This window comes from Halichoerus grypus, chromosome 1, assembly GCF_964656455.1.
Source record: "Halichoerus grypus chromosome 1, mHalGry1.hap1.1, whole genome shotgun sequence".
Classification (NCBI taxonomy): Eukaryota; Metazoa; Chordata; class Mammalia; order Carnivora; family Phocidae; genus Halichoerus; species Halichoerus grypus.
In genome coordinates, this window is record NC_135712.1 from 206,984,093 (window position 1) to 206,997,761 (window position 13,669).

Genomic DNA, 13,669 nt, shown 5'->3' on the forward strand with positions numbered 1-13,669 from the left:
ACAGGACAGAGTGAGCCAGGCGTGGCCCTGGCTGTTTATTCCCTGTGTCAGCCCTGGGGAGCCAGCGGGGCTCTGGCCGACCTCAGCGGCTTCTTTGGGGTGTGGGTGGGCTTCAGGGTTAAGGCTGGGGAGGGACAGGAAGTAAAGTGCTTGCAGGGGCCCTCGGGGCTTGGTCCTAGCTGCCCCCCCCCACCTCCGGGGCAGGCCAGGGGCCTGGCACCCCAGGCTGTGCAAACGGGACTGTCCAGGGCCCACCCAGCCAGGCCTGGGCAAGGGGCACAAGCCGGCTGGCAGTACTATCCCCAACGCCCCCTGCCAGGGAGGCTGTGGCCTGGTTGGGGAGACCCAGTGGGGGAATGTGTCCATCTGGAGCCGACTGTCCGCTGATTGTCTGCTTGTCTGGTCCTCGGCTATGGCCTTGGGCCTGCTCCCCACTCTCCAGGCGCCGGGCCACCTGCCCGGTTGGCCCCTCACCTGCGGAGCCGCTGCAGCTGAGGGGGAGGCCACGGGAGTCAGGGGGGTGCTCAAGGCCACAGGCCCCCCCAACCCCATACCCTGGCCACTCACCTCACTCTCTACCAGGTTCCGCCTGTAGAGTGCCTCCTTTGCGGCCTCCTGGGGGCCAAGAGGTGGTCAGTGGGCCGCTGTCGCCGCCGGGCCCACCCCCCCGCGTCCCCCCGCTCCCCCCGCCCCCCCGGCCCTCGCCTGGCTCACCCTGCTCCCATCATTGCCCAGGCGCCGGGCGGCCTCGGTGTAGAACTGCAGCTGACGCTCCAGCTGGGCCGCGTACTCTGATGGGGGGACCGGGTCAGGATGGGGACGGCCGCCCCGCCTGCCCCCACACACCCCTCCGCGAGACCCTACCCCTCCGGAGGCCTGGGCCCCCCTGCTCCAGCCGCGCCCTCTGCCACTGGCTGCGCTGGATGATGTCCTGGTACTGCTGGGCCACTTCCGGGGGCACTGGCCGCCGCGCCTGCCTGAGGGCCAGGATCTGGGGGTGCCAAGCGGGGCACTGTGATGGCCCTGCCCAGGGCCTACGGAACCCCCAACCCTGCCCCACCGAGCCCACCACAGCAGGCACCCACCTTCCGCTCCAGACGCTCTTGATCGAAGGCCAGCACGCTGAGGCTGTGCAGGGGCCGCGCTGATCTATGGAGTTGGGGAAGGGTGAGGGGCAGCAAGGACCCCCCCCCCAGCCCCGACCCCATTAATTCAACAGACACACTGGGCACTGGGGAATGGCAGGAGACAAGCCAGGCCCACCCTGCTGTTGCTGAGCCCGCAACCTAGTGGGGATGATGACTGTACACTCAGGCCAGGGCGATGCCAGGAGGTCAGGGAAGGCTTCCTAGGGGAGGCCATAGCCAAGTCGGCAGCCAAAGGAGTCAGAGCTGGGCAGGAGAGTGGGGGCCAAGTGGGTAGGGGTGCTCAGGGCAAGACCACAGAAAAGCCCAGAGGCCAGTAAAAACTAGGGGTAGGTAACCACGAGCCAACAGGAGGAAGTGGAGAGAGAGAAGACTACTGGGTAAATTGATAATATCACAAAAGATCTTAAAAATCAGGCTGAGAAGTTTAAACTGGATGCTTCAGGAGAAGGGGAGGCAGGACACGTTTTGGAGCACAGGGGAGACCTGCTACAATTTGTGCCTGATGGGAAATTGTCTGGGAGGGGCTGCGACAGGAAGAAGGAGCTTCTCTCCAGCATGGCTTGACCCAGCCACCTACCTGTTCCCTGGCTCCCTCGCAGGGGCAGGCACGGGAGGGGCCTTTGCTTTGGGCCCAGCAACCTGCTTCAGCGGACAGAACCAGTGCTGTGATTCCCGCCTCCCGCCCCCGCTCCACCCCCGACCCAAGCCTCCCTCTCTGGGGTTGCTGATGGGCAAGAGTCTCACTGTGGACACAGCTGCTGGCACGGGGTCGATGACCAGCCACCTCTCGGTTGTGGTCTCTAGCTGCTGGGCCGTCAGGGGCTCCCGAATTCGGACCATCACCTCCAGCCGCCCCCCCGTGGGCCTGCGACCATCCAGGACCTGCGTGGAAATGAGGGGAGGCTCTGGAGAAGCGGCTGGAGGCCCCGGGTCGGGATCAGGGGGGAACCAGGGCGATTTCCAAAATATGAGCCCCTGGGTATGGCTGAGATACCAATTGGTCAAAATGGAGCAGGGTGCTGGGAATATTTAGGGCTGGGCAGTAGGAAGGTCTGGAACCACCCCCCCCCCTGCCGGGGGAGGGTCTGGGTCAGCAGAGAAGACTCTTGGGAGGCCCAGGGCCTGTAGGAAGCATTTGAGTCATGTTAACAAATGACAGAGCCACACTGGAGCCTTCGGACAAATGTCCACATCTCACCTCAAGGATCTCCCGGACCTCGCACGCTGTCTCCAGGGCATCCAGCTTGAGCTGCGCTGTGCCCAGCACCCGGTCAGTCTTGAACAGCCCCCTGCGTGTGTGAAGGGGACAGGATGGTTGGCCCAGGACAGCTCCCCCTCCCCCAGAGTCCACCCAGCACCCCCAGCTCACCCCTTGTGGACCACTTCAAATTTGATGCCTTTGGTCTGGATGGCCCTTCGGAAGCCCCGGTGGCTGCGATTGATGCAGAGTTTGAACTGCTCCTTGAACTCTACTCAGGGAATGAGGACGGGGCGGGTGAAGAGGAAAGAGGGAGGGGTCAGGCTATGGTCTCATGTTCTCGCTGCATGGGGCTGGGGTGCCTCCCGCCTCCGCTCAGCCTCCGCTCAGCTCACCGGGGGAGTCTGTGTTCTTAATCACACCGGTCTTGTCTTTCTGAGCTTCTTCCTGCAGCCGAATAGGAGGCAGGGAAGCTTAGGGGCTGGGGCCTCCCCTGGCCCCCTGCCCACCCATTCCCAGCCCGATGAGGCTTGAGTCCATCCCTCCTTGGCTCTCCACATACCACATTGGGATAGGGGAAGTCAAACCGAACAAAGACATCCAGGTCACTGGGAGACAGCCCTGTGGGCAGACAAGGGTCAGAGCTGGGCAGAGGGGCAGTCCCTCAGCCCTGACCCCAGTCTGCCGCCCCTCACCTGGGGGCGTGGGCAAGTTGATCCCCTTCACGATGAACAGGAGCATGTCGTTGCTGCTGAGGTCGGGGAAGATCCTTCAGGGAGGGCAGGTGGGGAGACAGAGGCACATGAGCCCCAACGCCTGCTGGCCTTCTCTTCCCTCCGCGGGGCCAGGGAACAAACCCCCTGCTGGCCTTTGCGGGTGTATCAGCTCCTGGGCTGATTTAGAATCAGACAGACCGGGAGTTCTTTGTCCAGTTCTGCCAATGGCTAATTTTTGAGACCTTTCTTCAGTCTGCACAGATCTATCTGGGACCCACTCTGTGCCAGCCGGTGGCCTCAGGGCCGGGGGAGCTTTCCTTCATTTAACATTTCGGGGGTCCCTAATATTCATCATCCAGTGCCCCAGCTGCTATGGGGTCTTCTTTATTCGCTTCATCTGACATTTCTTGAGCTACCATGTACCAGCCAGTGAGTGCCCTAGCTGCCAGGGGACCTTCCCTTCATTTAGCACTATTTCTGGAGCCCCTACTATGTGTCTGCCGGTGTCCTCGCTGCTGGGGATATGGAAGTAAGTGAGACGGACCCCATCCCTGGGTTCACGGGGCCCAAGCTAGCTGAGTGAACACAGGACCAATGAATATATAAATAGAGAAACAAAGCAATCCTGCAGAGAATTAAAATAGGGGAGAGAGTGGAGTGTGCTCAGGAAGGGCTGCTGTAGACAGAGTGGTCAAGGAGGGCCTCTCAGGGGAGGAGACATCACACAGGTGATTCTGGATGCTGGGAAGGTGCTGCTACATGGAGACCTGGGGAAGCGGGTCTAGGCAGAGGAAACAGCTGGTGCAAAGGCCCCGAGGAGGAACACGGTTGGTCCGTCTGGGGACCAAAAAGAGGCCTGTGTGGCAGGAGGCGAGCAAAATGGGGACAGTGGATGGAGGCGAGGTGGCGGGGAGCCGGGGTGAGGGGTGTGGCTTATCCTAGGTTATTGCAGTAGCTGCACCTAACCTCATCTATAAATGGGAAAAATGACCCCAACTCCCCCGGGTGTGGGAAGGCTTGAGAGGAGCAGGACCAACAACAACCATCCCGAGGGCTCGCCCAGGCCTTGGGACAAGGCACATCTCTGCACTCACTAGATCTTCCCCAGTTCCCAATGTGTCACTGTCAACACCCCATCACCATCCTTCACTTGCACCTCACAGCTGCCTCAGGACCCTTGCATATACCGTGCTTTCACCACCCAACCAAACTCTCCCCCAGAGGCAAGTCTTCTGCTGGTTTCTGGGGAGTGCAAACCCCTCTCCAAAGGGGCATCTGGGCCAAGGGGCATCAGGGCCTTACTTGATGACGCTGAAGGTTCTCTGCTCAAAGCGGGCAGTGGGCGTGGGGAGACCCCGGGCAAATGCCTGCTTCAGAATCTCCATGCTCCGCTTACAGTCCTCTGCCAGCTTCTCAAACCTGCCACCGAGAGAGCCCTGCTCAGGTCCCTAGTCCCAGGGGTGGGTTGGGGGTGCAAATGTCTGGCAGAGGTGGGGACAGGGGCACTTACTTGCTGGTTTCGGCAATGTTGCCCAGGTGGGTGAACTGGTTAGAGTGGTTCAGGCACATCTGAAGAGCAGGAGACAGTGAGGGGAGGGTTGGGGGGCCATGACCCTGGGGGAGGCCCGCTGAGCCGGGCTGGGGGCCCGCCTCACCTCGTGCTGCTGCCTTATGAGCTTGGTGAGTTCACCGTAGCGCCGGGCAGACTCCTGAGACAGACCTGGGCCGGGCCGCTGGACCAGAGAGAAGTCGTCCTTGTTGACAGGGGCGGGTGGCACCTGAGGAAGACAAGGATCATGGGGAGGGGACTGCTGGTCAGCAACGAACAGGCCCAGCCATGGAAATGTCAACCATCCCTGGAGAAGACTTCTTGGACCACTGTTTTGCCCCTGCCCTGGTCTTTCTTCTTCTCCAAGGTGACAAGTGGTGCAAAGAGAAAAGTGGACAGTCCTTCCCAAAGTGGCAGCCTCTGTTAACTGTTTCCCCCAAATGTGATCCTTACCCTCTCTTCCCTAGTAATGGAGTTCTAGCTAGGCACACGGCCAAGAGACTATATATCCCAGCATCCCTTGCAGCTGGGTATGCCATGTGACTCAGTCCCGGCCAGTGGAAGGTGAGCAGAAGTGATGGCACACCATGTCACTTCCTTTAAAGGCAACTGCTTGCCTTGCCCTTTCTTTCTCTCACCACTTCCCATGGGCTGAATGATGACAGGGCATCAACCCACTCTGACCATGTGGACCAAGATGACCTCCTAGGGTGTGGCAGAGCAACAAGATGGAAGGAACCTGGGCCCTAGCGGGCTTTGTCTTTCAGAGCCCAGACTGCCCTGAGCATTACATGCAAGAAATATGTCTGTCTTCTTTCAGCCACTGTCTTAGGGGGACCTATTTGTTATAGCAGCTTCGCCTGAACCCTAATATACTCCCAGGCTCATGGCTAAGTGGCCAGAGCCCCATGGGTGGGTGCCTGGGAAAGTCCAGCAGGCCTAGAGAGTTCACCTTGGCGATGTCCACAGGCAGCCCGTTGCGTGAGGCCTCCAGCATGGGCTCCAGCCCCTTGGCCTGGCGCAGGTGCATCTTGGCACCCTCTACATCATTCTTCTGCTTGGCTCGCAGCGCGGCCTGCAGGAGCTGCTTCTTGCGGCCCTCCAGGAAGGCCAGCTGCTGCTGGGCTGTGGGTACCGGGGTGTCGATGGGTGCTGCCCAGCCCAGGGCCAAGCAATGGGCAGCCAGGGAGGGGAGGGCATACCTACCTCTGGTGGATGTGCCCTTGGGGGCTGTTTTGGCTGCTGGGGCGGAGCCTGACTGGGGTGCCCTTGAGGGTGGGGCCTTGGGCTGGGCCATGGGGGCCGGAGGGCTGGTGGGCTGCTGAGGGAGGGAGAGGAAGTCAGAGCTCTCCCAGTGCCTGCAGTGGTTCCACTCCCCACAGGGTCAGGGCCTGATGCTGACAGCAAGGACCGTCTTAGTTGCCGTTTCCTCAGCACTGAATGCAACCTATGGTCCCGTTCTCGTTGAATCTTTGCAACAGCCCTGGGACACAGAGACTGTCACCACATCCACTTTACAGATGAGGAGACAGGATCAGAGAGCAAAATGGCCTGCCTATGGCCACACAGCTGGGAAGAGGCAGGGCGGGGATAAGGCCAGTTCTTCCCCAGTGTCAGGATTTTGCTTTGCTGCCGCTCCCTGCCTCACCCCAAGACCCCAGCCCCTCACACCTTCTTAGGTTCCTCATCCTCTTCATCCTCTGGGCCTTCATCCTGGTTGGCCAGCTTCATGGCAGTTTCCAGGACCCCCACCAGGCTCTGCTGGGTGGGCTCAGTGGCCTCCAGGCCCTGGATGGGGGGAAAGCCTGGGCGGCCAGTCAGGACCCAGTCAGGAGGGAGAGACCCATGCCATTATGGTGGAGAACGTGGGTTCCTCTCCCTCCTAAGGAGCCTCAGGGCTTTGGATATACTTTGAATCCAGGAAGGAGCTCCTGCTGCTTCTGTGTAGACACCAGATCGTTCCAACCTCCCTCGTGCCTCTTGGTGCCTCTCACCTGACCCTGGGCCTTGACCCCCAGACTCCAACAAGCTAGCACTAGATGAGGTGGGGTACTGGGCCCAAGAGGTGGTCACAGGCCTGGGGGGATTCCCAGGGGACCAAGGTGCTAAGTGATAACTGCTCTCATGGGGGACACACAGGCAGCTCTGAGAATCCAGAGGAGACCCCCCAAACCCCTGGGAGGCTAAGTAGGTATGTGTAAAACTGAGAGCAGATGACTAGGAAAGAGTGAGTTGAACAAAGAAGAAATGGAGGGATCAGATGATGGTGGGCTGATGAATAGGTTCTCCCAATAAACCCCCTTGATTTTTAGTGTCTGCCCATTGCCAGGGTATAAACACCCTACTGTGACCCAACTTTAAGCTACCAATCGTCTAACAAGTTTGCAGAATTCCTGAATGCGTAGCAAAGAGCCCCCTGGGCCTGTACCATGCTCAGAGGCCAGAGGGCTAGGGGGAGGGGCAGTGCCTACCTGGGGGCACCGGCAGTTCAGCCACATCTACTGCTCGGCCGGCCTTGTGGGCTCGGATGGCATCTTGGTATTGCTGCAGCGGACACAATATCAGGGTTATGTGGGCCAGGTCTCCAGGGGCCATCTCCCTGCCCACCGGGCCCCCACACACCTTGACGATGCGCTCATGCATGCGAGCCTTCCGCTGGTCCCCTTTGCTCTTGGCCTGGGCTGCAGCCATGTGGTATCGCCCCATCCGCTGCTCCAGTGCCTCCAGGAGAGTCCGCGGAGGTGGGGGAACCTCTGGGGCAGACGGGGGCGGCGGGAGGCAGAGGGGCCGGGTTAAGAGTCTTGGGAAGGAGAGAGACTGTCCTGCCCTGGCCTGCCCGTCACACAGGGTTCCAGGAGCCTACCTGGCGTGGAGGGCACCGTGGTGGGAGCTGGAGGCTGCAGTGGTGATGACGGTGGGTCTGGGGGCAGCTGGTCTGAGGGCAGAGAGGTCCAGTCCAATGAGGGTCTTGCTTGGGCACCCCCTCCCCCACCCCAGGCTCCTGTGGCCTGAGGGGGTTCCTAGGTGACCAGTGAGGGTGGCAGCATCAAGTTCTGAAGGGTGACCAGGGTAGGGTTCTCACCAGGGGGAGGTGGCAGGCGGGACAGGTCCACAGGCTCCCCCCGGCTCAGGGCCTCTAAGACGGCATCGAAGCTCTGACAGAAAGAAGGAGATCAGGGGAGGAGGCTGCAGCTGGGGGCCAGGACCCTGTGGGGAGCCTCTGTGCCCCACCATTTGACAGAGGACCCCCAGCTCTATCCATTCCTCTGCACCATCTTGCTTTAAGCCCCTTCCAATATTTAAGCCCATTTCACAGACAGGGTAAACTGGGGCTTTAAGAGGTACAGCAAACTACAGCTCTGGAGTGACTGAGAGCCAGGATTTAAATGTGGGCCTGGGTGACTGCAGACCTCCTGCTCTTGGCCACCATGCAAAGCCAGGAGCATCCTGTCTTTGCCCTCCGACCCCGTCCGCCCATCTGCACGCACCTTGGCCACACGGAAGTGTCTGGTGGCAGCGGCAGTATCTCCCTGCTGCTTGGCGTGGAGGGCAGCCAACTTATATTCACGCTGGCGGCTCTGCAACTGGGCCAGGGGGCCGGGGCTGCAGGGACCTGGAAGGGGGAACAGCGTATGAACCATTTCTTTTTTTTAAGATTTCGTATATTTATTTTGGAGAGAAAGAGAGAGAGCAGAGGGTCAGAGGGAGCCCCTCAACGTGGGGCTTAAACTCATGACCCTGAGATCAAGAGTCTCGTGCTCTACGGACTGAGCCGGCCAGGCGCCCCTTCATTTCTTTCTTTTCAATTGTGGCAAAATACACATGAAATTCACCATCTTTTGTTTTTTTTCTTAAGATTTTATTTGGGAGAGGGAGAAGCAGCCTCCCCACCGAGCAGAGAGCCAGATGTGGGGCTTGATCCCAGGACCCTGGGATCATGACTTGAGCTGAAGGCAGATGCTTAACAGACTGAGCCACCCAGGCGCCCCTGAAATTCTCCATCTTAACCCTTTCTAAGTATACAGTTCAGTAGCATTCAGTTGACCCTTGAACAATGTGGGGGTTAAGGGTGCCAACAGCCCTCCCGCCACACAGTTGAAAATCTACTTTGACTCCCCCAAAACTTCACTATTATAGCTTACTATTGACTGGAAGCATTATCAATGATAAAGGCAGTCGATCTACACATTTTGTATGTTATGTGCATTATATACCATGTTCTTATAATATAGTAAGCTAAAGAAAATGATACTAGGAAAGCCACAATGAGGAAATATACAGTGTTGTACTCTGTTAATCAAAGAAATAGTGACCCGCTCAGTTCAAAGCTGCGTTGTTCAAGGGTCAACTGTAAATGTGGGTGCTTGAAAGTCTTTTCTTGACCCCCCTATTGTACACTTGTAACCAAAATCCATCCCTGCAGTGCATTGGCAAAGTGAAGAAACAAAGAGTTAAGCTTCTTTTCGGTGTGTTCGTTACAGGATCAAATAATACAGTTCAATAGGTTTTCAGGGGAAGTATCTCTAAACAGAAAGCAATCCGTGCAATTTTTGGTATAAAAAAACAAAGTGTAATAGATACACCATCCAGGGTCCACAAATCCTAGAAACGCCTGGAAAGCCGCATGCGTTGTACTTTCTCAGACTGACAACTGCACTTACAGCTTTAAGTTTAGGTGTAGTTGCCTGAAAAGCTGTCCGTAGGTTGAAGCTAAACACCTTGACTTTTGCCTGGTTTTATGTCCTATCATTGCAAGTCTCTGAGTTAAGAAAATGCTTTTCCAGGTTGAATCATGGGTATTTTTAGCACGCAACTGAGCAAAGCCTAAATATATCAAGCTTCTGGATGAAGAATTTTTATATACCAAGAGTAAAATTTTATGAGCAAGGCACCTCTTGCCTGACATGGTCGGGGCTCTACCAATTAACTCCTGTTTCCTGGTTTATTCTTTCCCAACTTCCCTGTTTTCTTTTTTTAAAGCATAAAGAAACCTGCTTCACACCAACAAACAGATGGCAAGAGGCGAAGTCTTGTCATCACCCTGTCGGGGGATCCCCTGAACCCCTGCCAACCTATGTGCCAAAACCCCGTGGTGAGAAACGTTTTGGTGATTTTGGTGGAGAAGTTCAGGTGGTGATTTCCAACAATCCTCCTTGACCTTTGCCAAAACAACAGCTTAGAAACCAGTCTGGCTGTGGAAAGATTTAGACCTGCTGTTTACTTCCTCAACCGGGCCAGCCCAGTTTTAAGTGTCTCTTTGGTTCGCTTGGGGAGTGTCTGCCTCTGGGGCAGAGCCCGTGTTGATATTCTAGAAGGGGGGGGGGGGGGCACTCCTTTCCCATAGTGGGAGGAGGGCCACCCGAGAAGGAAAACCTCTTGGGAGGTTGGAAAACCTCCAGCAGGTGAGTTTTAGGAGAGAAGACAGACAAGCTGAGGGCTTGGAAATTATCCACTTACAACTCTCTGCGTGAGAATGGTAGCCCTCAAAAGGAGCGGAACTCTGACGCATGCTGCAGTATTACACTAAGTGAAAGAAGCTGGACCCAAAAGGACAACTAGCGTGTGGTTCTACTTACACGAAGTATCTAGGAGAGGCAAAATCACAGACAGAGAGCGGATGGTGGGGGCCAGGGGCTGGGGGGAGGGAGAATGGGGGAGTTAGTGTTTCATGGGAACAGAGTTGTTTGCGATAATGAAAAATCTTTGGAAAAAGATAGGGGTGGTGGTTGCACCACACTGTGTGAATGTGCTACACACCACTCAGTTAACTGCACACTAAAAAATGGTTACAACGGCCAATGTTATGTTATATGTATTATACCACCACACACACACAAAAGGTATCCGTGAACTCCAGAGGCATGAGGACCTAGGAAGAGGAGGGGTGTTAAGAATATCTAACAATTGGGGAGCCTGGGTGGCTCAGTTGGTTGGTTAAGCGTTCGGTTCCTGATTTCAGCTCAGGTCATGATCTCCGGGCTGTGGGATTGATCCCTGCCTTGGGCTCTGTGCTCAGTGCAGAGTTGGGATTCTCTCTCTCCCTCTGCCCCTCCCCACCGTTTGCTCGCGCTCAATGAATGAATGAATGAATGAATGAATATCTAATGAATGAATGAGTCAGCACCCCCACAAAATGGCCAACTGCTGAATACCACCCCCGCAAATCCCATGTCAGCCCAGCCTTGCCCTTGGCCTACCTGGAGGAAGCTGGGGCTTAGCCAAGCCTATGGATGTGGCTGGAGCCGTGGAAGGAGGGCCTCCTACCATGACCCTGGGCTCTGGGACTGGCTGGTTTGCAGAGGCCGGAGGCGTGGGCGCCGGAGAGTGGCTGGGCGTGGCTGCCGGGCCCTTCCCCACTGCCACAGGTGGCGGGATGTCCCCTTCATCGATGGCGTTACCCTTCTGGACGGAGGCCAGCAGGTTTTCGAGTGTCTGAGAGAAGGTGTGAAAGTGGGTTTTAGAGGAGCCTGGAGCTGGGTGCAGTGGGCTGTGGTAGGGTCCCAGCACTCTCCCATCACCTGCCCGCTCACCTTAAGCCCCCGGTCGTAGCGCCGCATCTTGGCACCATCTCCAGCTTGCCTAGCGCTTTCGATCGCTGTCTGGTAGAGGGCCAGCCTCTCCTGCAAGGTGGCCTCCACCCCTGGGCGGGGGGCTGTGGCCTTCGGCTGCAGGAGGGACCGGGGCATGGTCTGGGTGGGACCCCACCTGAGTTCTCCCCAAGAGCTCCCTTGCCAAGTGCCTCCCACACACCAGGCATGTTGCCCCTGGGCCAGCTGTCCCACCCCACCCCCCGGCCAGGAGGAAATCATCATCCCCCTCCGGTCTCAGAGGTGTCATGTCACCTGCCCAAGGTAACATGGCCGAGAGGCCAGGGAAGGCCTCCAACTCTGGGCTATGCGGAGCGGGTTGCTGGGCTATACCTGAGCCACAGGAGGGTGGGACTCCACAGTCTTCTGTGCCTCCCCAAGGACCTCGTTCAGCTCTGCCTGCAGGGGCACACGGCCGGGGGCCGAGCATGAGGGCCCGCTGGATGGCGCAATGACAGCGCGGGAGGCCCCCTGCCTTGCCCCGGGTGCTCACCAGCAGGTCATCATCAGCCTCCACATCCTCCTCGTCCGTACCCTCATCCTCACCCTCATCCGGGTCTCTCATGCACAGGCTGGCCATCTTGTCAATAGCCTCCATGGGCAGGGGGCCTGGCGGTAGGTAGAGGCCCCAGCTGGACTGGGATCCTTCAAGAGTCCCCAGCCTCCCATCCCGGTTACCCATGACCCCAAGGACTAGGGCAGCATGTCCCCCTCCCGGCCCTTCCATGGCACCCCACGGCCCTCGGGCCCACCAGGTATGATCCCGATCCCCGCAGATCTCGCCCGCCTCGTCTCTCCCTTATCAAGCCCGATTCGGCACCCTGGCTTCGCAGCTTTCTCACTTTGGAGCCCTGGGCAAGTCACTTGCCCTCTCTGGGACTCAGTCTTCCCCATCTATCGGACGAGGACAACAGTTTCTCTCTCACAGGTCAGTTGTGGGAACTAAAGATAAATGAAGCTCCAGAACAGCATGTGGTCAGCAGTTTGTTATTTGAGTTATCCTCATTATGTGCGTTAGTTCTGTTCTATAAAACTGCCTTAAACGCTGACTTAGGGAACACTGGACCACGGTCCCTGGAGGAAATACAAGGTTCGGGTCCCATAAGCCTCTGGGCACAACATTTTTGTCAACCAGTCAATACATAACCTTGCTTTATGTGTGTTTCTATCTAATGACACCTTTTTAAGTATATATTGTTGATTTGTGAACCCCGAACTCAAGGCCAAGAGCAGTACTGTAACTCATGTCTGAACGAAGCTCATCTGTTACGTCTTTTTCCATAAGATACATCACAGCCTTCTTGCTCTTAGAGACACGAGACAGCACTAAGCCCTACACTTGGGGGCCGTTTTGAAGCGTAAAATCACCAACAAAAAGCACCAAAATGAAAGAAAATGCAGCCTTACACAGACTGGGGAAAGGACACTTGTTTACAGCATGCCCCGGGACAAGAGCGACTCCAACTTCCGGCAGCTCTGTGCATGCCTGCCAATAATTGCAAAAGCTCCCCAAGTATTGATTTGGGTGTTACAAATAAAGTTTAGCCCGTAGGGGAATTCACAAATATGGAATTCATCAATAGTGAGGGTTGACTGAATCAGCGGAAAAGTATAAAGGTTCTGTTTGCCCTCGGAGCTCCAGCCCCACTGCCCACTACAGAGTTGCTGCCCCCTGCCACCTCCCCTAGGGGGCTTTTGCAGGTGCTGGGGCCTCTCCCAAAAGTGCTTCCCAGCTCTTCACCTGGCCCTCCTTACTGTGGGTGCCTCTTGCGGGCATCTGGCCCCAGCTCACAGGTCTCTCCCATCACTCTGTGCTTCCCTCATCCCAGCCCTCATCACGGGGACTGCAAGCTGGAGGAAATGCTAGACCCTGTGTGAAGTGCTTTATGAACACTAGAAGAGTAACTCCTGTGATTAAGTGCAGTCATTATTCCCATTTTACAGACGGGGAAACTGAGGCCCACAGAGATGCTGGGACTCATCAAGTCACACAGCCAGTAAGTGGCAGAGCTGGGATTTGAACCCTCACCCTGGGTCCAGAGTTGATCACTTAACCTTTTACCCAGGCTGTGGGTTCCAGGAGGGCAAAGACCTTCTCTGTCTCCTCTCCTCCTTCTCCCCAGGACCCAGCGCTGAGCCCTGCCCACAGCAGGAGCTCAGAAAATGTTCAGGGGTGTGTTGAGAGTCTCACCTTTGCCTTTGAGCTTCTCCAGGACTTGGGGCTGGCCCCCAACCAAGGCCAAGAACTCGGCCTCCAGTTCCTCATCGTTAACTCCATCTTCAGGGATCATCAGGCCGTCTGGGGAGATGTCAACCAGCAGGCCCAGCTGAGGGAAGAGCAAGGGTCCAGTCAGACCTCGGAATGCACCCCACCTGGCCAGAGGCAGCCAGGATGGACCCAGAGTTCCCTCAGGAGGAAGGAAACCCAGACCTCCTGGGGAAAGTCATTTTCCCTGGGGAGTGGCAGGAGG

At 57.1% G+C, this 13,669-nt stretch overlaps 1 protein-coding gene across 4 annotated transcripts in view; it reads right to left on the reverse strand.

The window, feature by feature from the left end:
* Positions 1-6: 6 nt before the first annotated feature.
* Positions 7-13,669, reverse strand: part of CC2D1A (coiled-coil and C2 domain containing 1A) — a 15,004-nt gene continuing 1,341 nt past the window's right edge. Inside the window, exons 2-29 of one of the 4 annotated variants that reach the window (XM_078054637.1) lie at positions 13,390-13,525; positions 11,692-11,807; positions 11,532-11,597; positions 11,142-11,276; positions 10,809-11,043; positions 8,100-8,224; positions 7,694-7,766; positions 7,475-7,546; positions 7,234-7,364; positions 7,083-7,155; positions 6,283-6,416; positions 5,818-5,929; positions 5,564-5,736; positions 4,718-4,840; positions 4,573-4,631; positions 4,365-4,481; positions 3,042-3,115; positions 2,909-2,967; positions 2,742-2,793; positions 2,518-2,617; positions 2,347-2,437; positions 1,893-2,030; positions 1,726-1,787; positions 1,086-1,149; positions 865-991; positions 715-791; positions 568-615; positions 7-491 (exon numbers count right to left, since the gene is read on the reverse strand). In XM_078054637.1, coding sequence (XP_077910763.1) covers positions 471-491; positions 568-615; positions 715-791; positions 865-991; positions 1,086-1,149; positions 1,726-1,787; positions 1,893-2,030; positions 2,347-2,437; positions 2,518-2,617; positions 2,742-2,793; positions 2,909-2,967; positions 3,042-3,115; positions 4,365-4,481; positions 4,573-4,631; positions 4,718-4,840; positions 5,564-5,736; positions 5,818-5,929; positions 6,283-6,416; positions 7,083-7,155; positions 7,234-7,364; positions 7,475-7,546; positions 7,694-7,766; positions 8,100-8,224; positions 10,809-11,043; positions 11,142-11,276; positions 11,532-11,597; positions 11,692-11,807; positions 13,390-13,525 — 2,793 coding nt within the window. In that variant the 3' untranslated portion in view covers positions 7-470. Of the gene's footprint in view, positions 492-567; positions 616-714; positions 792-864; positions 992-1,085; positions 1,150-1,725; positions 1,791-1,892; positions 2,031-2,346; positions 2,438-2,517; positions 2,618-2,741; positions 2,794-2,908; positions 2,968-3,041; positions 3,116-4,364; positions 4,482-4,572; positions 4,632-4,717; positions 4,841-5,563; positions 5,737-5,817; positions 5,933-6,282; positions 6,417-7,082; positions 7,156-7,233; positions 7,365-7,474; positions 7,547-7,693; positions 7,767-8,099; positions 8,225-10,808; positions 11,044-11,141; positions 11,277-11,531; positions 11,598-11,691; positions 11,808-13,389; positions 13,526-13,669 lie in introns of all 4 variants that reach the window. The other 3 variants (XM_036066466.2, XM_036066465.2, XM_036066464.2) reach the window with 3 other exon arrangements.